This window comes from Melopsittacus undulatus, chromosome 5, assembly GCF_012275295.1.
Source record: "Melopsittacus undulatus isolate bMelUnd1 chromosome 5, bMelUnd1.mat.Z, whole genome shotgun sequence".
Classification (NCBI taxonomy): domain Eukaryota; kingdom Metazoa; phylum Chordata; class Aves; order Psittaciformes; family Psittaculidae; genus Melopsittacus; species Melopsittacus undulatus.
The window spans coordinates 47,343,755-47,370,097 of NC_047531.1; the positions used below are offsets into that span (position 1 = coordinate 47,343,755).

General features: G+C 44.4%; 1 protein-coding gene across 1 annotated transcript; it reads right to left on the minus strand.

The window, feature by feature from the left end:
• Nucleotides 1-8,287: 8,287 nt before the first annotated feature.
• Nucleotides 8,288-23,124, minus strand: LOC101874875 (neuropeptide FF receptor 2). The gene is made up of 4 exons (XM_005150540.2): nucleotides 23,028-23,124; nucleotides 10,993-11,331; nucleotides 10,020-10,119; nucleotides 8,288-9,131 (listed from the first exon to the last, which is right to left on the minus strand). The coding sequence occupies exons 2-4, from the start codon at nucleotides 11,306-11,308 to the stop codon at nucleotides 8,288-8,290; spliced, it is 1,260 nt and encodes a 419-aa protein (XP_005150597.1). The 5' UTR covers nucleotides 11,309-11,331; nucleotides 23,028-23,124.
• Between the last annotated feature and the right edge of the window lie 3,219 nt (nucleotides 23,125-26,343).

The following is a 26,343-nucleotide window of genomic DNA, read 5'->3' on the forward strand; positions in this document are numbered from 1 at the left end:
CACCTCACATGGGGAGTTGTGTATTACTTGCAGTGATTTACAGCCTCAAACACAACCACAAGCCTCTGTTTGTACCTTCTGTATGGGCTATAAGTGCTTTCTGGAAATTGCTTTAAATGCACCATCAGTGTGAGTATTCTTAATGCTCCAGGCCATCGGGATGGAGCATCATTGGAAGTTTAGGCTTGTCAGTTTAAAGCTTGATTTGAAAAGTCACCAGAAAAATAGTTTGTCGCATTGGTGCTTTCATACACCACTGGACAGTCTTTGTTTTCCGCTTGAGGCTCTCATGTTTATAGTGCTGATAATTCAATCTTCTAAATCCAACCCAGCAGATCACAAAAAATATTCAATGAATATTTATTCTTCCCTTTGTGAGAGCTTAATCTTCAAACTGCCACAAGCAGTTTCTTACTTTATCTGTGAAAAAACTGTCCCAGGACAATTTGAAATGGAGACTAATTCTGTTTAGAGAAGATGTTGCTGGCAGATTAGTCTGCCTGTGCAACCTAAGTATTGCAATGCCCACATAGCCTATGAGAAGACCTGTCAGATAGTGCTAGATTAAATGAAATTAATTAATTGAAGAGCTTTTCTGATTTGCAAACCACTCACCAAATTTCAGGGGTCTGCTTAAAATTTTTTCACAGTTTTCTGATGATTGTTTGGATTATTTTGAAAATATGAATAGCTCCCAACTGGTGTTGTACATTTTTATAGAGTGACAAGTGGGAAGATGGGGGCAAAATAACATTATCATTATCGTCATCAAATGCTTTTCAGATCAGCAGATCAGTAACATACCCATAGATCAGGTTATTTTCAGTCTATATTTTCTACCTGCTAGTGACTTCTTTTTTTTTTTAAACCTATTTTGAATTTCATCAGAATGAAAATGTTATTTTTAGTACTTCATGAAATGTCAAAATGTACACCTTTCATTTTCTAGTGAAGGTAACCTTATACAGCTGTATGCACGTGTTTATTCCTTCAGACCAAATAGCTGATGCATGTGGTAGTTTAACCCCTGAGCGTAAAACTAGTTTCACTTAGCAGTTAGAGGCTGCTGTAACTTGGGTCTGTTAGTTACAGCATCTGCCTTGCATACACAGTTATTTCTGCTCACTTGGTGTCAGAGAGAGGTGCAATGGGCAGGGAACAGAGAAACTGGGCTGGTTTTGCATGCAGAGCCAGCTCAACCACATCCTCACTGCTGCAAAAAAGCATAAATCACCTCAAAGAGATGCTACTTTGTAATGTGTTATTGAGCAGCATTCCTTGCAATTCAGAGAGCTCCATCTCCTCTAAAACTCACTAGTACAGATTAGTTCTTAGTGGATCTTAATGTAAAGCCTTAATAGCTGCCAGTTAGTATTTTCCTACTGGGGAGATTGAAAATAATTCTTATTAGATTGCAGAAATGCTTTTTGAAAACTTTCCCTTTTCTTGCCTTTCTGCTGGCATATCTTGTGTTTCTGCCTTTGAATTTACAGGTATTCCCTATGTCATTCCAACTGCTGCATGAATTCCCTACAGCTACGAGCTTATGGTTGGTATTGAGATGGGCTTTCCTTCTATTTCTGTTTCTCTTCTGTTTCTGTTTCCAGACTGACTTTCTTTCTGGAAAATGGACTTGTGCTGTTGGATACCTAATCTGCTGTTTGTGAGCAAGTCTTAATTATCTACTTCTTTCCTGTTTGCTTTTTGAAATAGGTATAATAAAACCAGTAACCTCTCCAGTATGTGTCTGGATTTCAGTACATGAAGCTTATGGGCGTTTTCTCATCTGCAGAAAGGTCACCCGAGGTGAGAAACATTTTCTGTACAAATACTGGGTTTTTTCCTCGCATATGTTAGATGTTTACTGAGGCTGTAATTCTGCTCCTGGTGCAGTGTGTGTCGGGTATCACCTACTGCTCCCATCTGGCATGTCCCGAGTCAGATTGTTGATCCACAGATTTCCAGCCTGTTTAGCTATGAAAGAGCAGAGATGTGCAAACAGGTGAAGCTCTTTCTCACCCCAGAACTGGTGTGGGGTGGTCAGGGTAGCAATGTTATTCAGTGTGTTTGTGGCAGTAAAGAGCTGAGCAAGATTCAAAGGGCTTCAAATTCTTAACAAGAACTTCCCAAACAGTAATTTTCCATTGGAAAATGTCAGGAGAGCTGCAACAGGGGACTCTGCGAGTGATCCCAGGTGGCTGCACATGGGGTGTTGTGAGCAATTTCTGCAAAATTAAGTTGGCTTTTACAGAGCAAATACTCTATTTACCAAAAATCTCTTCTGCTATAGAAATGGTCCTTGCTGAGTACTTTCAGTCTATTCCCTCCCACTGCTGTTGGCGTTCCCAGCTGGCAACAATACTGGGAGCCTTCACCAGGAGAAGCTGAAAGCTGACAACCCTTTTCCCACACTCAGTAGAGACTTTGTTGAGGCCTCTCTGGCCTCTAAAATGCAATGTCTGCAGAGATGAGGTGTGTCAGTGAGTTTTATTCCCAGAGAGGAGGAGTAATTTTGCATCCACACGCACACACAAGAGCCTTTTCTAGCAGGACATATGGACATGGATGTGCTAATGTGTTGTGATGTTGGTAACTAACTGCAATGAGTGACTGCTTTGTGGTTTTAATAAATGATTGCAATGGCAGATGACTGCAGGAGAGCTAGAAATGCTCTAACACCACAGAGCTTATTATCAGCCCTTCTCCAGGGACTTGACGTGAGGGGTTCAAAGCTAGGACAAAGCTGCTGTTTGTTCTCCTTCTGCAGTGTAAATTTTAACTGTTAGAGATTCCTCCAACATTAAAGGAACTAGGGAAATACATAGATGTCCTGTCTCCTGAGTGCTTCTGCAAGGAGGATGGCAGATTGTGATCTCTCCTTCAGAGAAGGTGTTGGTGCAGGTAGAGCTGGATCTTGACAGAGGGGTTAGAGCTGTTATAACACTAATCTTCATATGGCTAGAAAAGGGGCTATTTTTTTCAAAAAGTTATATTTTTTTCAGTGAAAATTACATCCCCCTTCTGACTAAACCTCCACCCCAAAAGAGAGAACGCATTAGGGTTTTTAAATTTATAGGTAACGTGTTGATTGTAAGGGAGAAACTTAAATTTATCCTAAAGCACAGATTTCCCCTCCACCAGATGAAATTCAAGCAATTCACTGCAATCAGCACCTCCATTATCTCTTCCTCACAGACTGCTCATTGCTGCTCTCCCCCCAGCATTACCTGGGTACCTTCAGCAGGCATAGCTGGTGTCTGATATCTCTTGTCTTTTATGGAGGAGTTGCTTGACAGTTGCACACAGTGTTGGCTTTGAAGGCTTTTTGCTGTTTTTTTTTTTTGATTGAGCAAGGAATTGAAATAATTGCAAGCTCTCAATAAGAGCAGCTTGCAAAACCAGGCTTCTGTGGAATACGTTTTTCTCTTGAAGTTAAAAGCATGTAAAGGAATTGATGTCTAATAGCATGTTAGAGGAAAACATCTTTATTTTAATTTGGTAAAGAAAAGCAAGCAATGGGAAAGCAAACAGAACACAGTCATCACTGCAGAGGATTTTGACATATTGCAGAATTCGCTTTTCTCCCTTGATACTCTGCTGGCTTTGGATCACTTCATTTTAATGACTTTTTTTTTCTCTAGCCAGTGACAAAATTACTTTCCCTCTCAATGTAATTCTACCAATTAGCATCTGTTTGGTTTTGTTGGTTTACATTAGTTTAATTTTTATAACATGGCTTTTACCTTATGGCAGAAATTTTAGCCATTTGCTTTTTAGCTTGAGCAGAATACGGGAGCAATAAGTGTCTAGAGGAAGGACCACGAATTTCTTGTGAAGGTTTCCAGATTTGCAGTGTGTTTGCACTAAGTTCTTTTGGAATCATTTCAGTATCGATGCCTGTGACAGGCTCTGTTTATTTTTCAAAGAATACAGGCAATGAAATGCTCAATTTCTGAGAAATGGCAAAATTGTCCCTTAATTCTTAGCAGTAAAGGGATGAGTTGTTGATACCAGCACTTAGTCCTACAGGTGCCATGTGTGAAAGAGGTGCCTAATGAGAAATGGTCCTTGCAGCCAAAGCTCATTTCAAGCAGCTCATTTCTGTAGCAAAAGAGATGGCTCAGTCCCAAAGCTTTGCAGTGGTGGGACAGCAGAATAAGCCAGCAGTGGTATCTGTAGTGAGAGGGTCCTGGGAGTTGCTGCTGATAGTGGTGTCCCCAGATCCCTGAACAAGCAATCAGGAACAGGGTGCATAACTCTGAAATTCCAGTCTTGCACTTGGTGCAGGAGGGATGTTTGCTAATAAGCAGCAGAAAATAGAGAAAGGAGAGCAGTTTTCTTTCAGTGTTGAAGTGCTGCAGCAAGAGGCAGGGCCTTTGTCAGTGTGGTTTTGCTTTGCCATCGCTTTGTGAAGACATTTTGGCTTTGTCACCAGCTCTTTGCTGCAATCTGTGCTTCTGTTGCAAGTCACACTTTCTAAGCAAGTGTCCTGAGCCTGGAGCTCCAGCACAGCACAGGAAGTTGTGGTCCAGTGAATGGATACCTGGAGCAGTGTTTTCCACTGCTTGGACAGAGCAAGCTTTACAATGGATTGGAAGCAAGTTATCTTCTGCAAATGTCGTGTTCATGCTGTAAGTCTTCCTCTTGCATCTTTCTTGGCTGTTAAAGTAGAGCAGCAGCAGCAGTGCCACAGAACAAACACAGGCCAAACAAGTGACAAAGGGCATGATTTACCATCTGTGGTGTCTGCTGATGGCTGGTGCTCCTGCAGTTCCTTGAGCAAATGACATGAAAGCCATTGTCAGCAAGACTCAGCTGTCAGTCTGTGCACTGCTGCACCTCAGGAGCTAAAGAAAGCAGGCAGTTCTGGCTTTGGGGGCATCTTTGCCATAACTGCCTTTCTTGACTGTTCATGGAAGGTCCATAGCATAGGATGGAAGAATATTTCTATTACTACATCAGTTTCTTAGACATGAGGATGAAAGTAAAGGGCCAAAAATGTGGTCTGAGCCCTTGGACAAGTTATGGGGACAGATGTGTCCTTCTCTTCATGGAGTCAGAGTGCTTGATAGCTTCAGAAGCACAAGTTGAGATGAGACATCCATTATTTCCTGTGTGGGTGGGAGAATTACTTCTCTGTGGCATTTCTTTGCTAGTCTGGCATGTGAGGCTGGAAAGTTGATTTCTTGTTAATCGAATTGCCAGGAGTGACAGATAGCATTTACCAGGTTTTCAATATCCGTGAGCATTGCCTACCAGTTTAGAGCAAAGAGACTTGTCTGGAGGCTTTTCCTCTGTCCCCAGAAAGGGCAAGTCTCTTCCAGCTCTTCTAAATGTCTATCTTGACCATGTCAGTCTGTGTTGTAAAGTCTGGAAGCTGTTGTACAGCAGAGAAGGATGGTGAGGAAGCACTGTGTGCTGCTCCATCTCTGCTGGGCCCTACCACAGCCTCCCAGAGCATGGCAGCTGTTGATTAAATCAAAGCTCAGGGGGAAGCTGCCAGCAAATGTGAATTACTTCAAGGCAGTATTAAGAGAGGGCTGTGTATCACGCATCGCTGGATGTTTGGTCACACTCACATGAATTCATACTTTTGGGAGGTGGTTGCTGTTGCTGCAGTCCTCAGAACAACCAATGATTCTACCATGGGATCCCGACCCCTGTCGGAAAGCTCAGTATTTGCAAACTGAGAGTGTTTATTAAACCCCAGCACAGGCAGTTTCGCAGTGTGTAAACCACATATGCTCCCTGGCTCCCCAGAATTCCTTTATTACAGTTGTGAAGAGGAAGCAGTAGCTGTGGGAATTTTTTCTTCCTCCTCCTTCCTTTAATTCTCTCCTTTCATAGAAATCATGTCTGTGGTCATCTTTGACACTGAAGACTGTAAGAAAGCTCCTTGCCCATGGTGGGGCACAGAGTTTTTAGAGTTTTCAGGCAGTTCTTTCTGGTTCTCAACTGCTGCTGCAAATTCAAACCAGAGCGATATATATATATATATATATATATATATATATATAAAATTATCTAAATATATATATATATATATATATATATAATGTCAGCATGTATATAGTGTTTAGTTCTGTTTAGTCCAAGCTGACATGAGAAACGTACTGATTCATCCCTGGAAACTGAAGCTTAATGATTAATTATTACTGTTACTATCAGCCTTTCTTTCTGCAACACCATCACTGTTAGGATGCTTTCATTGCTCTCCAGTTTAGCCCACCAAAGCCCCCAGATCTATTTTTGCACTAGTGTTACACAGTGCAACCCTATTTTGTGTTTTCATGTTTCGTTAGGCCACACTCCATGCAACACTGAGTCCTTGCTGATTTTGGACAATTTCTATCTATCTTTGAGCATGGGTATTGAGCCATCTTCTAAAGGTTGTGCTGTCCAAAGTAATTTTCATTACTTGCTCTTATAAGCTGTCAAATGATTTCAGGACTGAATCACTTCTATAGTGAAGAGGATCATTTTTGTGATCAATGCAATTTGAATCACAAGAAAAGAAAAAGCAGTACAAGCAATAATTATTTACTGGTAGGGTTGCCAGGGATTCAGAGAACCAGCTGCCTCCTCTGGTGCTGGGTTATGAATGTGCCTTTTGTATGGGGAAAGTGGGCAAGTGTTGGTAGCCGTGAGTCCAACTAGAAAGTGCACATCCGCACTCAGCACAGGCCAGTGTCTTGTGAAAGCAAACCACTTGATGGCATTTACTTCAGCACCCTTGTTCTCCAGTGGAATAAGAAGTACCAGCCTGAGCCAAACACTTAGGGGCATTTTTGTATCTTCTTTGCATTCAGTTTGGCAGGTTTGGGGAGTTTTTTGAGTGTTTTGCTGAACTGGGATAAACATAAGCATACAGTTACACTTTAAAATATTCTCAAAACATTGTTGAATCATTGGGAAGTACAAACTACATGTGAAGGACAAAGTTCTGGATGGAAGGGGTGAAGGAAGGGTGGGAAACCATTGTGGTGGAGTTTTCAAGCAAAGTGCAGCAGGGTCAGGCATCCATATTTCATAGACTCATAGAGTGTTTTGGGTTGGGAGGGACCTTTAAGATCATCTCATTTGACAGTCTCAGCCTGGATAAAATACACTGGTGAAATCAGAGCTGCTCTGGTAGCTTTTCTTCTCATTACTGCCCACGTGTTTTCCTTGTCTTCTGATCTTCAGAAAGGAACATCGTTTGAGATGACACAGCTTGAAAAGTTGTCAGTTTTCCTGAATTGTGGAAATATGTCATGATCTGAAAGGTGCTCCAGTTTACCTGAAGGAGGACTGTGCTAGGGAGTGACCTTCCCTGGTGCTTAGTCCTTACAGACCCTCATGGAATGAGACATGGCAACGCTCTAATCCTGTAGCAAATCTGTGTAAGACACTACCCTGTGCTCCTCACCCATTTCAGGATCCTCCCTGAGACACTTCCAAGGTTGCTTTCTGTATGTGCTAGGTTCTGTCAGACTGGATAGGCCCTAAAGGTACTCTGTCTCTGACTAGTACTGAAATTTTGTCTTTTTAGCTGACTTATATCCTCCATCCCCCTTGCCTCCCTGCCTCCACCCCTGCCCCAAAATAAATTGTGTTCCCCCCAAAAATGTATCACAAAGGCCATTTTTCATCCTTTATTTCTCATCTTTTCACACCTATTTATTTTTCTAGCTGCAACAATAATTGATATCACAGAATGAACAGGACAGGCAACCAGAAAGGGGAATAAATGGGATGTGGCTGAAGACACTTCCTTCTGGTCACTTGGGTCGAAACTGGTTGGAATTCCAAACATGCAGGCAGAAGCAACACAAGTGCAATCACAAGAAGACACAGGAACCAGTGAATTCAGTTCAAGTATTCAGACTGCACCTCCAATATTTCAGATTCACAGAAGAAAATGAATTAATGTTCTCCTCTTCATCAGTGAGTATCTGCAGTAATTGTATCCAAGTCAATAATCTCAGTTCTCTTTCTCTTTTAGTCACAGAAAATGGAAGGCTTTCCCATTTGAATGAGGTCCTTTCTCTATCCTGGTTCAAGAGCAGTCAGTCAGCACTCACTGCAGGGGAGCTGCCACTGGTTTAAACTGGTGACACAAAGGGCTGAATTCAGTTTCCTACTGATGTCAGACATTCAGATGTGCTGTGAGTTGTCTGTCTCCTTCAAAACAGTTGCCTATCTCCTTCTTGACATTGTTGTCAGAAAGGGCTGCTTACATAGCACAAACTTCACAAGATAAATAAACCCTGCCAGGCATATATCAATTAGGGCTTCACAGCATGTTTCACTTGATCCCATCACTGCAGGGCTCTTCTAAATCCTCCATTACCAAATCCTGCTGGTTATTCACCCAATTTCCTTTCTTGACTGTCTTCCCAGCCTCCTTCTCTCCATTTTGACAAGCTTGATCTTGGGGCATTTGGTCATTGGCAGCTGGCAGAATGGCATTGCCTTGGCCTTGCTGAGAGTAGAGCTCCCCGTGATCCATTTCCCTGAAGCAGAGCTGGAGTTTGGAGGCTGCCTGAAAGCCTCGGCGGAAGTTTTCATTAAAGAACCCGTAGATGATGGGGTTGACACTGCTGTTGAAAAAGGCCAGCCAGTGAGCAAAGGGGTAGATGTAAATGTTGATGATCTGCAGCTGCATGTCAGAAAGGTTGGCATAGTCTGTGAGCATCATCAGAGTCCACAGGGGAAGCCAGGACAGGGCGAAGAGCAGAGCCACAATAATGAGCATTTTGATGACTTTCTGTTTCTTCTTGGATCTGCTGTGCCGCTGCTCCTGGCTGTCTTTGCCCTCAATGGGCATCGCTGTGTTGCAGAGAGCCATGCTTATCCTGGCATACATGAGAACAAGGAGCGACAGGGGAGCCAGGTAGATGCTGGCAAACAGAACTGTTGTATAGATCTTCCTCATTCCTGGGTCAGGCCAGTCCTCCCGGCACCAGTACACAGGACGGGTTTCATTGCCATAGCCAAGGATGACCCTGAAATGCTTATCTTTTTGTACCTGTAGCATGACCACAGAAGGACACATGATGGTAATGGCCAGAATCCAGATGAGCACAATACTGGCGACTGCAGTTGCACTGGTCAGCTTCTGCTTGAATGGGTCAACAATGCGCCGGAACCTGCAGCAAAGGTATACGTGGAAAAGCCATTTAAAGAATGCTGAGACTAACAGGCAAGCCTACACATGCACTGAAATTGTATGGCTTCTAAAAACATAGATGGAATAATCTCCTCATCCTGCATGAACCAGTGGAATGGCGTTGAGTTGCTCTGTTCAAGAGCTGTGTGGTAAAAACAATATTAAAAAAGGGCACATTTACTATTAAAATTTCCTCATTTTAATCTCCATATCATAGAATCATAGAATGGTTTGGGTTGGAAGGGACTTTAAAGATCATCCAGTTCCAACCCCCCTGTCATGGGCAGGGGTGCCTTCTGCTAGTCCATGTTGCCCAAGCGCCTGTCCAACCTGGCCTTGAACACTGCCAGGGATGGAGCATTTACTACTTCTTTGGGCAGCCTGTTCCAGTGCCTCATCACCCTCACAGTAAAGAACTTCTTTCTTATACCTAACCTGAACTTCCCCTGTTTCAGTTTAAACCTGCTACCCCTTGTCCTGTCACTACAGTCCCTGATGAAGAGTCCCTGTCCAACACCTTTGGAGGGCCCCTTCAGATATGGGACAGCTGCTATGTATCAGCCTCCTGCTACTGCTACTTCACTGAACCAAAGTAGGTACTAGTGCCTCTGCTATATATCTTCATGGCTAAGGATCAGTCGAATTCTAGGCAGCCAGACATAGCCCATATTTAGCATCTTTAAGGGATACCAGGGGAGGAGCAAATTCCCATGGCTGCTCTTTAGACCCAGACACATTTTGATTTGCTTAATAGCCTTAGCAGTAAGATATATCCAGTTCATTGCATTCTTGTGTGGATTAATGAATCAGCCTCAGCCTGGCCAGAAGGAGATGGAAGGGGTAGTTTGCAGTCTCTGCACCATCTTACCTGTCTACAGCAATTGCAACTAGAGTGAAGACAGAGGCAGAAACAGAGACTCCTTGGACCATCCCACTCATCTTGCAAATCAGGCTCCCAAATGGCCATCCTGGAAGGAAATAGCAACTGAAATTTCCACCAGCTCACTGCAGCATTGTACTTGGACAAGTAACAGGAAACTTCCACCCCGGAGATAAGAAGTTTCTTTGTCTGTGTCAGGATCAGGGAAGAGGAGGTTTTGTAAACAAATGCTTTGTCAAACGCCTTGGGTGAGTTTCTGATGTTCCAAAAGCCAACAAACCAACATTTCATTGAGTCATAGAATTCCAGGTTGGAAGGGACCTCAAGGATCATCTGGTCCAACCTTTCTAGAAAAGCACGACCTAGACTAGACGTTCCAGCACCCTGTGCAGCCAAATCTTAGAAGTGTCCAGTGTTGGGGAATCCACCACTACCCCAGTGGATTTTCACTATGAGAACAATGGCTGTTCCCATTGTGAAAAATTTTCCACGTCCAGAAACATCCCATTAAACATCCCATTAAAAGGAGATCTCAAGACAAGGAAGAGAACTGACCAGCACAGTTGGTTGTTCCTGCATCTGGCTCTTAGCACCCTCTTTCTAAACATGTAATCTGGCAGTGGGAGAATCCCTTCTGAAAAAGAAGGGATGTGGAAGTCAGTGAAGAGAGCCCCAGTCAGGAGGTGGGTTAGATGCTTGTCTTTGTCATCTCTGACTTTCACTGACTTGAACTTGGCCTGGCAGTTCAGGGCCAGGTTGGATGGGGCTTGGAGCAACCTGGTCTAATGGAAGGTGTCCATGTCCTTGGCAGGGGGTTGGAACTCGATGAGTTTTAAGGTCCCTTCCAACCCATTCTGTGAACCCCCTTCACAGCCCACTCAGAAACATGCACCCGGCTCTCAGGACCTCAAGGTGAGCCCCTCCTTGAGGTCTTTCCACCACGGGGTACGAACCAGCGTACCTGCAATGATGTTGTCCAGGAGGGTGGTGGGCATGCAGAAGATTCCCACCAGCAAATCGCTGACAGCCAGGTTTAAGATGAAAATGTTTGTGACTGTACGCATACGTTTGCTCTTCAGCACAATAAAACAAACCACTCCGTTGCCAACCATACAGAGCAGGAAGATCAGGAGGTAAGAAATGATGAAGACAGCTGCCGCTGAAGGCTGATGAAGGTAGAAGTCCACATAGGAGACATTGCCTTCTAAGTAGAGGTACTTGTAAGTCCCATTATAATTCAGCATGTGAGGCCATTCGAACGGAGAGTTTGAGTCCATTTTCTTGCTCTTGTTTTAGTGTTCTTTAAAAGACATTTTAAAGAGGTCATTTTAGTGTGCTGGGAATTGATCTGAAGAAATATGACTAGTTTGGACATACTATGTGCTGAAAAACATGCTTATGTAGACTCCTCCCTCTGTGGCTTTTCAACAGGCCATGCTCTGAGCCTCCCTGGATAGGAGAAACAGTGACTAGACGAAATCTTTGTGAAGTGGCTCAGATCTTCTGCCTGAATGCATCCAAAGGCAATCCCCTTTGACTGAAAATGAAGTATTTTTGTGTACAGTTGGTTTGAGATCACAGTTGATCTCACTGCCCTGCCCACAAGCTGTGTAGATCAGGAGATGAGTCCGCAAACACCAAGGACCACGCCGTGTTTAAACACAGTGAGGTACAGGGTGTCTGGATTCATTTCCTTGGCTCTGCTACTGAATTCACATGGGACACTGGGGGACTGGTAATTTCTCCATGTTGCAGTTTTCCTGCTATGAAATGTGAGTAATACTTTTCTCAAAGGTTTATTTACACTGTCAAGTAAATTCCTGTATTTTATATTTTATTAGATGACTGTTGTCAAACACTACAAGGCTTTTCTAGCAGAGACTTGAAAAAGTCTGAACTTTCTTGATATTGAATCATCTGGGCTGGTGTGATGGCTTGAACATAAGGGACACAAGACTTCTTGTTTGCCTGGAGCTAAAAGAATGCATTTAAGGCAGGTACAGAATTTGCATGCCCCACACTGAATTACTTCCAAATTGAATTGTTTGAGATTAACTTCATAGACCACAATCTGTTTTCTTGTCCTGAAGAAACAGCAGGTTATAGCAGGTGCTGCACCAAAGTTCTAAATCAAATCTTCATGTGGCAAAATTCCAACATATGTATTATACAACTCACAAAGAGATGGTATCAGTCTACATAACAGGCCAGCATGGGCATCTGGACATTTACAGCTGATACCAGACAACTTAACTTGGAAACAGCATTCAAAAGGTTTTCCCACATTTATTTATTTTAACTACCAGAGGGAGATATCAAAAGAGGTAGAGGGATGAAGGAGTTCCTAACTTAAAAGAACAGCAGAATTAATTGGTGGCAGAAGGCATAAAATTAATGTATGGATGCCGGTACCTTTAGGACACTTAGAAATTCCTTAGAATAAATGGGATTTAAATTAAAGTACAAGCTACATCTCTTTTTACGAAAAGGAAGCTGGAGCAGGTCCTACTTTGTGCTGTTCAGTTTTCAGCTGCCCCCAGGTACCTGGTGACCAGGTGTGTGCTGTTTTTATCCCTATCTGTGGAGTAATGATGGAAGGTGACATTCTGTTGTCACTCTGTGTAGGGCAGCCCTTTCCCCAGGAAAAGGAAATGAGTATTAGGTGCCAATGACTGATAATATTTCTATTCCAATGTATTAAGTGCCAAACGCTTTAAATAGCCAAAGATCAGAGTGAACTGCTATGGGAAGTGTTTTAATGGCAGTTAGCATTTACTTTGCATACACATAGGATGAAGAGTATCAGCAGAATTCATAGGCAGATGTTTGACATTAATAACTTACTCTTGTTTCTTTAATCACAGCCCTGGATCTGCTTTATTGATTTCAGGAGATGCTGTGTCATTCAAACTCCATTTGAAGCTCAGCATCTCTCTGACAGAGCAACCAATCACAAGACTCTGGATAAAGTCAGGCCCTCTGCCCCTTCTCAGCCTCTAACAAAACTAAATGTGTATTTGCTTCTTTTGTTTTGGCTTCTCTGAGGTTCCACCTAAGTTCATGTTCTCGGTGTTCGTCTGCAAATAGAACACCCATTAATGCATTCAATCTTACTATTATTACTGTAAATTAGTACTAATTTTCTTCTGTAATCCTTTGCTTCCCAGGGGTCCTGCTTGAAGAATGACACTCCAGCAGATGAGACAGGTGGCTTTTTCCTTCCTTGCCTTCTGTAGATTGGCTTTTTGAGGGCTTTGAGCCCAGGAGCACAAACCCTTGTGGGTCAGTCTGTGCAATGGCAGTTCTCTAGCAAATTAATTATCTGCAGTTCTGTTCATTAGAACAACTGAAATGATGCCTTAACACACTAAAAGCAGGATGAATCATTTTAAAAATTGCTTTTTTGGATACAGCTCTTGGATTTTCTCTCTTTGTGTACCAACGTATCATAAAGCAACAGCTTTCAATCTCTTCAGGAATGAACTCTGGACTAGCTCTTGTTCCTAACTGATAAACAAGGAGCTGTAAGCAGCCTCAGAGCAAATCAGGAGCTGTGTCTGTTTGTCTTATGTGGTCTGACCCCTGTCACATTAATGAAATCTAGTGTCACTGTAGCAAACACAGTGAATTTGCTGTACGAATACCATAGCTTACAGGGAATAGAAAAGGTATCTGTATTTTTATTATATTGAAGCTGAGGGGGGAAAAGATTGGCTGGAAGGAGAAATGAAGGCAGTGCCTTGTGTTTTCACAATGTACTTGCCAGCTAACACAGGGATAAATAACTGAGAGAACAGAAGACAGAACCAGAAGTCATCTAAGAAAAGGGACAAAATGATGCAATGCGTAAATGAAACAAGATGATGAAGAAAAGTAATTTGCTTCCACGTGGCAATTTGATAAGGGCATGGCCTCCCCACTTCATTTAATGTACCAGAGGAAAATCTGCAAAGTAGCAAAGCCAGAGCCTGCACTAGTGAAAAGCTGCCCAGTACCACATTCTGGGATCTTAAACAGGATTCTGATACACTGGTGAAATCCCAGTAACAGCATCCAGATACAGATATATATATATATATATAAAGCCTCAGTGAGACCAGGACAATCCCATGCCACTGGGTATGGAAAATAAGGCTTTTATTTAGCAAAAATAGTTCAAGGTAATTATGAAGTGAATACAATTATTCTTAAGTTGGCCACATGGAAGAAATCCAGTAACCACTGGAACCAGGTTCATCTGTTTTTATCTTGATTTTTGTGTGCGTGAAATCTCATCACAGAATCCTTTAGAAAGTGAAACAGAGACAAGGAACCTTCGGAGACAAGAAGAACAGAAGCACGTCGTCACAGAAAAAGAGAATTCAGTGTGCTAAGTGTAAAAAATATGTTTTCTTTCCTTGCCCTGAGCTCTGTGCTCAGTAACGGGTCAGTTACAGCCATTTCTTGGAGATGTTGGAAAACGTTCTCTGGTCTGTTGAAACATTAGAAAATCCTGCTTGCAAAACGCAGCTGCTGAGGGACGGCAAAAATAGCACAAGCTCATTCTGTAAGTGTCTTAGAGATACAGAGGAGACCAATGCATGGATTGCCCTGTGCCTCAGTGGATCAGAAGATGCTATTGACCAAAACAAACTAGTTATTCTCACCCAAAAAAAAAAAGAAAAGTAAAAAGCTCAACTGTGACCCTTCCCACCTGTGTGAAGTGCTATCAGCAGCTACTTCTAACAATTAAGTAGGGCATATAAAGTAGCAGGAGACCAGAAAGTTGTCACAAGTTACCTCTGTCTTAAATAGATGTAATGTTTTTGGAGGAAACAATAGTTTGTCATAGATGTGATTGCTGGTTTAACCCGATGCAGACTTGGATCAAGTATGGAAAGCCAATAAGAAAGAGCAGAGGGCTCAAAAGTATGACGTACAGGGAAGTACTGTAAGATAAGGGGTCATGTAATCCAAAAGGTAGCATGTGGCAATATGTTCTCCCATTTTGCTGTATATTTTAGAAATACTTTATCATAGCATCACACATTCTATAGGATAGACATGAAGGATGGATGTCTGCAGTTCAGTGCGAGTGAGGCTCATCTGTGCTTTCTCTTCCAGACAAGAAGAGAGGCTTCAGTGCCAGCCAAACACTAGGATCCAGGTTGAGGCTCAAGTAATTGATGTACAGAGAGTGTCACTAACACACTGCAGGACCTGGGCTCAACAAGACACAGGCCAGACAGCCTTTTCCCCAGGTCTGGATGGCATGAGAGTACCATTGACTGCTTGGAAATTGCTTTGAGGTATGTTTTAACTTCATTTTGCTCTTAATGCCAGCTTCCCACCTAAGCGGAAGTTCTCAGGCTGTAGAATACAAGGCTTAACCTGCAAAGTACAAACTGAGGATACTTATGAGTTAAGGTAGTAGAGCTTTATTTTATTCACTTTTTCATACAAAATACAAAGGAAATTCTAATGTATGAAATACCTTGCAGTGTCTAATCTCAAAATAGTATACTTTTGGCTGTGAAAGAAAAGTCACACTAAAAACAGTAAGTTACCATAAGAATACATTTTCTTACTGCCATCAGCTTCCATGAGGAAAACCAAGTATCCAATAAGAATGAAATGTCTCATTTTTAACTGAGCAATGCCATGCTCTAAGGAGCACACAGAGCTCTTGTGAATGGACTTAAGCTGTTTCTCCTCCCCTAACAGCCATTTATCTGGGGAGTCTGATCTGGGCCTAAAGAAAGGATTTTGTCAAAGTATTATTTTTTTAAATATCTTGAACTTTTCCTTTCTTGTCTAGAGCCCCACACCCTATCCCCAGAACAATGGTAGTGGTAATATGGCTATAACAAATAAACCAAGACTTTGTTGCTGATTACTCACCCACTTAAGCTAAGAACCTGAAAAATTTCATCCAAAAGCCAAATCTCAAATGTAAATGCCTCCCCTGCCATCTTCAGATTTACAAGTTATGTTTCTCTAGAAGACAGAATTTTTTCCATCCTCCTCCATTTTTCTGACATTCAAATAATGACAGTTTTCATGCCCAACATTGATTTTTATCACCACGCTACACAAGGAAAAGTAAACCTGAAAATGTTCAATAGCAAACCTTTGCTCTAGCTAAAGGTTGTCTGCCATTTGCTATTAGTTGACCTTAAGCTGGCAGTGTATGAATTTTATCCTTTCAAGCACTGAATCATAGAATCATCCAAGTCCATTCCTAAGCCATGTCTTTCAGTGCCACATCTGCATGTGTTTTAAATACCTCCAGGGCTGCTGACTCTACTGCTTCCTTACACAACTGCAGAGCAAAAGATGTTTTTTAAGTGGGATGTGGATGTTAATTTTTTGGAATTAACCCCTTCCAGAAGTCCTACTCATGCAACACCATCGCTTAATCATTTCCATGAGGGCCTCACTTCCCCTCCATATATATGAATGGCAGGGAAAAACCACATGGGTTTGAAAAATTATTTAATAAGTTTAGAATGTCTGAACTGTTGACAAATTAGAGCTTGCTATCCTATTGCTTATCATTATGCTCCTATTTTTTTGCTTACTCAGCCTTTAAGCTTCTGAATTTACAGTTCTTCTAGTTGCATCATCACAAGCTGCTTTGAGTTTTGACTCAAACCTCAGCCAACTGTTCCCTGAAATCAGGTAAAAGTGAGATTTTCACACAGAAGCACACTTACCCAGCCACTTCATTAAGAAGTCTGGCAAGTCATAAGAGTTTAGCTCCCTTAGACCTGGAAATGGCTTTTTGTCATTGTCACAAGAAATCCCTCCAGACTGCTCATAACCCAAACATCATAATTTTGCATCTTAGTGGTTTTATTGCAACCAGAATCTCAGAAGTCTTTTTAGCCTTATACTCCTGGCTACCAGCAGAGCAAGAAATAAGAACAGTACTACCACTAATAACAGCAACACAAGGGAAAATAATCCTAAAGCACTCAGCTGAGTAGGAAACAGTGAAATTACATACACACTCCAGTAAGCACTTAGTGCTAAGTGATGTGGATTAAGCCCTAGGAACCGCGGAAAGATCACTGCTGAGCTTTTTTCAGCACTGAAGTTCTCACTAATGGGAGATGAGTCTCCTCAATTGCCACCTTCCAGCACAAGAGCTGTTTTATACCATCCCCAGTCCTTCAATATTGGCTGGATGGTAGGCACGAAACGGATTAATCTAATTTTACAGGCAGATTCAGGCTCTGCACATGAGCCACTCCCTGGCAGAACACACCAGTAGAGAAAAAAGCTATGTCACTTCGAGTATGGAAAGCAGACCAACTAATTGGAGAAGTAAGTAGAAGGTGTAATCATAGTTTAGGCAGAAGCTGCAAAGTGGGACAACCATCCCAGAGGAAGTACCTACAGAAGCTCCCATTCTGTGATGTGGGAAGATGCTGTTGATCCTAATAATGAAGTAAGGGTCCTAGGTAAATAATTACTCAACTTGCCCTGCTGTCAGCTACTCCAGGAGCCAGCATTACCATACAAGCCAACCCCAGACAGTGCTGGGAGCAGTGCAAGTCATTCAGGTCCCAGAACAGAACATTTGCTCAGGCTGCCAGAGCACTCCTTGGATCAGACATCTGAAACATGACTTGCACACACACTAAAAGAAGAACAAAACATGGCTATTAAGGATATAGCAAGGTTTTCATCTGCATAGTGCCATCTTTCTAGGAAGAGCTAGTAGTTTGTAGGAGGACTGTAGAATTATGGAGTGAACTTCTCCCATACCTTCCTGCTTTCTGACTGTTCACATTTACCAGCTTGGCACACTGTCATCTACACAGCTACATACAGATTGATTCACCAATTCTTTCTGTGAGTTGCTCTAATTATTTGAATCCATCTAGTACTCTCAACCTCTTACTGCCTCAGTTACTTTGTCATTATGCACCGAGCCATTAAAACCACTCCAGTTTCAACCCTCAACTTGATAACATGGATAGGTACCTCTAGAAGAGGTCAGAACTCATACATACTCCTACCTTACTGTGATGTAACCTGTGGGGTTCAAGCTGTCAAGCTACAGGTGGTTTTCTGTCCAGACATAGGCTGTTCCACAGTCATCCATGTCCCTTTTGCTCTGTTCTTTCCAGGTATGCTGCATCTTGTCAGGGATGAAGGAGAGAACATACAGCACTACTGACTGGGATGAACTCAGCTGGGTCAGTGACACTGTAAGCTGGTCCTGCTTTGTCATCTCTCCTTTCTGAGGATCCCTTTTGTCTCTTATTAACATTAACCATCATTTAATCAGGTTACCAGCATCCCAGACCCCAGTGAAAACAGCAACTGGAAACTACCCTTGCATTGCACCTATGGCAAGTTACCCATACATCTGCATTTTAGCTCTAAAGTTGGATTCTATTTTGCCCTTGCTCAGAGGTCTCCATTTCAATGGACCTGAGCTCACATATAGAACTTGGGTCCCTTCACTCCCCTGAAGCCAGCAGTGTTCAACAAGTGCTAGTTGAATCTCAAACTTGCCACAATGGCTGCAAACAGCATTTGCCTCTGTACTCAAAGTAGCTGATGCTGAAGAGTGTAGTGTATTTAATGGGTCATTAAGCTGTGCTCATCTTTCAGTTTAATGATGTTATTCAGTTAAATAACGTAAGGTCTGCCAGCCATATCATAACACTGCTACCAGTAGGTTGCTCAGGCATCCTGGGTTTATCAGCTGGAAGGCAACAGCCAAACAAGCACCCCTGGCCATGATTACCATGGTCACCTCATGGCTAGTGGCACTTTAGTGAAACTTTTAACCTCAGTATTTGAGTCTTCAGTCTCAGTGGCACTTGAAAACCAGCAGTACAGTAACTCTTCCGTTCTAAAGGTAGGTTTAATCATTACCTTCATGAGTGACAACTGCTTTTCTGTACTCTTGAGAGCTTTCACTTACCATGGCAGAAAGCTGGCATTCAAGACAGATGACCCTGTTCCCAGGAGAGGTCAGGCCAAAAGCTTCAAAACATCTTGTCTTTAGATTAAAATGTCATGGGGGAAGTTACTTATATCTATAAGGCCATCTATCACTATAGCATTGATTAATCACTTCTGGTTTAAGGGCACAAACACATCAAATACTGGCATCAGCTACTACCAACTGTTAAACTACTTCTAATTAGTGCCGTACTCACCCAGTACAAATGAAGTGCTGCTTTAAGTTTTCAGGAGTTGAGGGTGTTCATCAGATCAGTGGCTCAGGGCACAGATGTCCCTGTCAGACTCATCCTACCTACAGTTTACCCTTGAGATACCCCACTCCCACCAGCAGCAACAGCCAGGGCAGGCAGTCCCATTCTATTTTTTGCATGGCAATAGCTGCACCATACAGACATCCTCATCTAATAAGCAACTACAAGCTGAGGGTCAGTTTTCTCATGCACTATGATTCACATAGAAACTACCCATTACTATAGATTCAGGAACTCAGACCACAATTCACAACTAGAGCAGTGCCATGGAAGCAGCAGACTCAGCTCAATTATCTTACAGCTCTGTACCTGTTTTCTCCCCATCTTATTCCTCTCTTATAGAGCTCTGCCAGTTCATACAGCAGTAACAGCCACACCACCCCAGGCAGTTTGCCACCTGCTTGTCTCTTCACAGCCTCTTAAAAACTCTGGCAGTACCTTGGCCTTTGGCACTGCTGTATGGAGCCACACCATCAGCACCACCAGATTCAGCAAAAGAGCAAGTCCAGATGAACACAAAAATCCATGAGAGTGGCAGAAGGTCACCATATGAGGCTTGGCAAGATGTGGGCTGTAGCCTTGGACTGCTTGCCAAAGCACATGGTACATAAACTCAGCTTTTACCCTTCGAGAGACTGAGATTTCTGGGGAGCAAATAAGCTTCACAGAGATGCTCATTAAAACCACTATTAACGTCAACACAACCCAGAATTTATGATGTGCAGTAGGCATAAGGTAAACTAAGCCAGGATTTGGGACAGACAATAGCTGGAAGGGTGAACAGCCACACTGCTCCTCTGCCTCAAGCAGCAAGGACTGGAATCAAGTCTTCCTTACTAAAGATTCCCCTTCTGAGAGGGGCAGCAGCCCAGGCCTGTTGCTTTGGTTTGAGGTGACATCTCACATTCCATCATCGCAAGGGAGAACCATTTTTGAGGTTTTCACAGAGTTGCTTTGAATTAATTATCCTTTCTCCAGCAAAACACTTGAAACTTCTCCTGCTGCATTTCATCCTTTGCAGCCCCCAAATACAGTTCAGATTTAAAGCACAAGGTACTGCTCCTCTGTGCATAGAGTTAGATAACAAAAGGTACTTCAAGCTCCAAATAGTTTTATTCTACTGGTAGTTATCTGCTATTGATCTAAAAGCAAAGTAAGAACATGTAAAAATAAAAATTACAGAGTTGCCCCTTGGAGAAGTGTTCCAATTAACAAGAAGTTGTCCTTGACCTAAACCATCCATTGAAATACATCTTCAATGAGACTCTTCATGTTGATTCCCTTCATAATAACACTGAAATTGAGGTAGAATTATCCACTGTATCCCTGTGCATATTTGCCGTTTGATCTGGATCCAGTTCCACTGCTAGCATGGACTAGTAGAGATAGAGCCAACATAAAACTCACTCTAAAACACTGCACCTTCCTGCACCTTCATTCACAGCAAAATTAACATCACTCTGATGCCTGGCATAGAAGCCCCCAAGAGTCAGCAGGGGGACAGAGTTAACTGGCAGCATTTGACAACTGACATTTACAACATAGAATCATATAATAGTTAGGATTGGAAAGGACCTCAAGATCATCTAGTTCCAACCCCCCTGCCATGGACAGGGACACCTCACACTAAACCATATCACTCAAGGCTTCATCCAACCTGGTCTTGAACACTGCCAGGGATGGAGCATTCACAACCTCCCTGGGCAACCCATTCCAGTGCCTCACCACCCTAACAGTAAAGAATTTCTTCCTTAGATCCAGTCTAAACCTCTGCTGTTTAAGTTTCAACCCGTTACCCCTTGTCCCTACAGTCCCTAATGAATAGTCCCTCCCCAGCATCCCTATAGGCCCCCTTCAGATACTGGAAGGCTGCTATGAGGTCAACAGCTCTTTGTAGAGTCAATCAGGAAAAATCAAATCCTGTGACACCAGTGGCTCTACTCACCCCTCTTCCACAGGAGGGCTTGTAGTGGCAGCAGGCTTTCCTCTATGAAAACACAGAGCTCTGTACAGGGCTTAAACTGCCAGCCCATGTAGAATGGCATCTCCAGTAGCAGCAGCACCACTGATGCTTTCTCCCTTCATACACAGTCATCCCCACTGGCACAGGGGAGTTTTGTCCTTTGTATACCCAGCTTTTGAACTACAAAGCCATTTGGGTCCACAGCATTTACAGCCACCCCTTATCCACCCCCCAGGGCATGATGTGGTCAGGATTGCAGCCTTGCACCTCCCTAGCACCAAACTAAGCAGCACACAGGGCTCTGGTTATGAAGAGGCATAATTCAGAGCCCCACACAGGCAGTATTATGTCCCCAAGTCAACTGGGGCACCCCCAGCCCCACCTCAGAGCAGCAGGATCAGCATCCCACCTCATCTGCACACAAAACGTGTTGCTAACAAAGCACCTGCAGTTTTACCTCAGCTCCCGGCTACAGCAGGGAGAAACAGCCCAACCCAGGTTAACAGCAGCCCCCCACCCCAGTCAAACCAGAGACCCCCACTTACAGGTGCAAGAGCTCCACAGCAGCCCCTTCTTCAGTGCAGCAAGGAGGAAGGATGCAGCCCCAAGTGCAGCAGAGAGGAAAGAGAGACACCCTGCAGCTCCTGCCTGTTGCAGGGAGGAGGCAGATGAGGAAGGAGGGACTGGGCAGGACAGCCCAAAGCCCAGCTCCCAAGCCCTGGGGAAACCAGGCTGTTACCTGCAGCCACCAGCATCATGCACTGGAGAGGGACAACTGGTTGCACATCTGGGCTGGGTTTCTCAAATGTGTTCCTCTGCAAATCCTCCTACTTCTACTTTTTAAGGCATCACTTGGCCTTAGAAAACTTGTTCACAGGGTCAGGGACTAACTTACCAGCTCCCTGACATCCCTTCAGCCATTAGAGCTGAGGTACAACTCTTTAGAACCATCCCCAACATATTAAGCTCTCCCCAGCACAGCATGCAGCTCTCAGGCTCTCACCCTGCATGCTGAGCTACAGCATTTAGAGAAGACAAGGGGAGCTTTTTAGTCAGCAGCAGGAGCCACGAGGGGGCAGAACAGGCTGTATGGCCTTTGTATGTGGGATGACAGGTTTTGCCTTTCCTGTTCCTATCTCCCTCCTCAAAATCCAGACCCATAGCAGAGTTGGTAATAGTCATCCCACCATTATCACAGCAAGCCTTCTATCTCCACACACAGATTAAGGATAGAGGAAAGGAATCTCAGGAATGACAACGAGTGGCCCAGATCTTACTTAAGTCTCCACATTCAGATCAAGAACAGAAGCTCCAGGGCTCTGACTTGAACTGGAAAAAGTATCCTTACTTTTAGCAGGTCCCTTATAGTCCCCTTCCATAGGTACATGCTACCAGAAGAGCCCCTCTAATCTGAACTAGGCTTAAAAAGATAAGCAGCAGCTTGCCAGAGATCAGGACAAGAAGCTCAACCATTATGCTGTGAGCAGACTGAGCATTTCTACATGTAATCAATAGGACAAAAGCTAACGAGCACACCTTAAAAAGAACATGTTCCAGCCTTCTTGTATTAATCAATAGAAGCAAAATCCCCATGAAGTCACATACTGGTACCAGCTCAGGCAACACAGGCAAATGACAACAAAACCAGAAGACAAGCAAACCTAAACCTAAGGACAGCAGGAAACCAGAGATCACCCCTGCAGTACCTAAACAGGAGTCAAAGGCAGTCCAATAACACTACTGCATTCAAGACAAAAAGTAAATAGAGCTATAAAATATAAAAAACTAATAGAAAATGAAAGACCTGTAACATACCTCTTGGAAACAGGAAAAGTCCTTGACCTGAGCCAGTACAGAACTGGAGCCGATGGGGAAGAGTGTGTGGCTGGGGAGGCTCCAGGTGAGGCCATCAGGGTGATGGGACCTGCTGGGCACCCTGAAAACCTTGCTCAGCTACAGCTGGAACTGAGCAGCTCTGACATCTCCACGGCCATCTCCAAGTCAGGCTCCCCAGCCGGGCCCTCAGCACCTTGGAGTGACGGAGAAGCAGGAATAGCACCTCAAAGTGTCTTCTCAACAGTGACACAGAGGGAGGACAAGCGGTAAGATGCGACTGTGGGGTGCCAAGAGTCACCCTACACACTGTGGTCACTGGGATCTGTGGCATCAAATCTGATTGTGTGGGGAGGCCACTCCTTTGTTTTCTCATTAGAACAGGCAAATGATGGGCACAGACTATAAGCTGAATATTTACTGTTTGTTGCCTACTGCCCTGCACATGAATCCACAGCAGCTGAAATCAGAAAGACCCATTTAAAATAATACCTGTGGGAACAAGGGAGAAACATCTCCAGCTTTCCGAGATCCCAGACCCATTCCAAGCACATCAAGGGCAGTACCAGGCTGTCACCATTTGTGGCCAGCAGCATGGGATGGCTGAAAGAAGCCAGGAGGTCTCTGTGGGTTTTGTACAGGGACAGAAGCATCGATCTCAATCCTGGATCAGGCCAAGTCTGTGTCCTGGGTGAGTTGCTTGTGGGCGTGATGGGGTGAATGGCTCACAAAGTGTTAATGCATTGCTGGGCTATTTTGTGCTCTGATTTCTTCTCCTAATTTGACAGTCATTTAGTGCTGAGAGGAGAAGTTGCTGTGTAGGAGGTGAATTATGCTTGCAAGTAAAGACTTGGTTTTGTTCTTGCAGGGCCTGTGAAATTGCTGTTGTGTGGAGCATCATTGTAGATGCTTGTGATCACTCAAAGGAAAACAATCCCCTTTGCTTTGTGTTCTGGAGCAATCCTTCCCAAAATACATCCACCTCAGGATGAGTGATTCTGGGCTCTGTGTGGGCATGTATGAGTTGCAGCTTGACTGCTCTCTGCACTGCTCCAGCACAATGTCATGGGCACATGTGCCACCATGACACATGAGTGAGGACTGGCTGAGAGGGCAATGGCAGCCTGGGCAGGTCAGAGAGCAAAACTGGTATCAGACTTTGTCCTGAGCATAAGGCCAGGATTTAGTCACAGCAAGGATTTCTGGCTCTACATTCTGGGAGCTCATCCACCAGAAATACCAGGGAAGAAGGAAGCTCAGGGTTTATTCCCCCAAGGAACTCGGGTGGGAACTTAGGACAGCACAACATGAGGTGTTTCTGATGGAGGTGGTGGGTTTGTAAGCTGGATCACTAGAAAGGCTTCACCTGGAATAGTCTGTGTCAGTCACAGCCCACTCATTCAGAAGAGGTCAATTTAAAATGAATTCACAAAGATGCTGCTGAGGGATTGTAGGAATGTGCCCTTTGGAGGAGAGGAACTGCAAACAGCTTCCCAGTGGGCATGTGCTGTGGCAGGATCTCATTCTGGGCTCTCATTTGTCCTGTTCTGGGATCTCAGAGGTAAATACCAGGACACAGAACCAACATGTTTAGCTCCAGGAAAGTACTGAAAAGGCATGCAGTGGGTACAAGGTGGCACTCTATGCTCTCCTTTGTCCTGTGTGGCTCAACTGCCTGTTCTCTGCCTTGTATTAGATGCGAATTTGAAAGAAAATGGTTTTTGGCCATGGTAATTTTCTGCAGCCAGTGACAAAGCTGTAACTGGAGCTGGAGTCAGGCAGGTCACTCAGGGCTGGAAGGAAAATGGGCCCGGGGTGACTTTGCTGGTGTCTGTGGGGCCGGGACACGAGGGCAGCATTACTTCTAGAACCTGAGCACAGGAGCTCAGGTGGGCTCAGCAGCACAGGTTGGGATGTAAGATGCAGTGTGAGTGCAGAATGGCAGAGGAGTTCAATCTGAGACACCCAGGACCTTTGGCATTTCAGCTCAGCCCACCTGAATGTGGTGTTAACACCATGGTGCAGCCACAGGGGCTGTAGAGAGGCTGCAGCAGAGGTGCAAGGTGAGTCCTAGACACCTCTAAGCTCATCTCTAAAGATCCTGCCTCACAACAGCAGCCAGGATCCAGGCTGGGCAGTGCCCAAATCCCACTCCAGACACATTTCCAGCAGGAACAGCTCCTGTGGCTTTGAAAGGTTCAAGTTAATGTTGATTGGGGTGAGGGTTAGTTTCCGGCAACAGCTTCTGGAAATCCACCTGGAGAGGGTTTGGGTTGCGTGTTCATTCCTGCCTTGATGTCTCACTCTATTTCCCAAGATGCTTTACTGACTGACCATGGCTAGGAAGGGAATGACCACGTACAACATTGCTGAGGCTATGAAGAAGTGATGGTTTTGTCAAACTGGAGTTTAGAATTCCATGGAGCAAGGAATTCCTTCAAGCTCCCAGAACTCGAGAAGTAGAACTTCTGGATAAGAGGAAGGGTAACAACAAACTTCAGACAGAGAAGGAAGGTAGGTGTGATTTTGACAAGACCACTGTGTTGTCACACAGTGACAGCTGTGTTCCTACAGGAACTTGGTTCATGATAATACCAAAATCACCCCTCAGACACCAGACCCTTGCCCACAGAGACCCTTACTCATGGCACGTGTCATCCCCCCCGCGGGAACACGCACGTTGCTCTCCCCCGTTCCATACAAGAGGACCCCCCCCGTGCTCTGGACAGCCTGGAATGCTGGGACTGATGTTCCCGCAGCACCTCCCTGTGCTCCCCTTCCTCCGCTAGAGGGCGGCACCGCACCGCTCCCGCACCCTCCCCGCCGGCAGCCGGTCAGGGTCGGCTCCGTGCCGAGCGCCCCTGAGGCTGCAACAGGCGCCGGGGCTGCGGTACCGCTCGCAGCCGCCAGGGGTCACGGCGGCTCCGGAAAGGAAAGGGGGGTCCCGTCGTGCCACTGGCGAACGCCAGGCCCGGACAGGACCGCGGCTTGTGGGGGTGTCAGGACCCGGCGGGTCTGAGGGGCGAGGGCCGGGGGGTGGGGGGGGAGCAGTGTTCGGTGTCCCCTGTGGTGCAGTTAATGCTTTTTTGGTGCAGGTTTGGGATTTAAATCCAGCGAGCGCTGCTGGATCTGCCACATCCTGCAATGAGACACGTTCTCTGGGCTGCACCCCGAGCGTCTTCAACCCGACAAGCCAGGACAGCTTGGGCTGTGCAGGCTGGTCATTCCCGCACAGCTGGGAATGACACTGGAACACGCAGCCTGGATGAGTGCGGGGGTCTCCAAGTGTGTGTGTGAG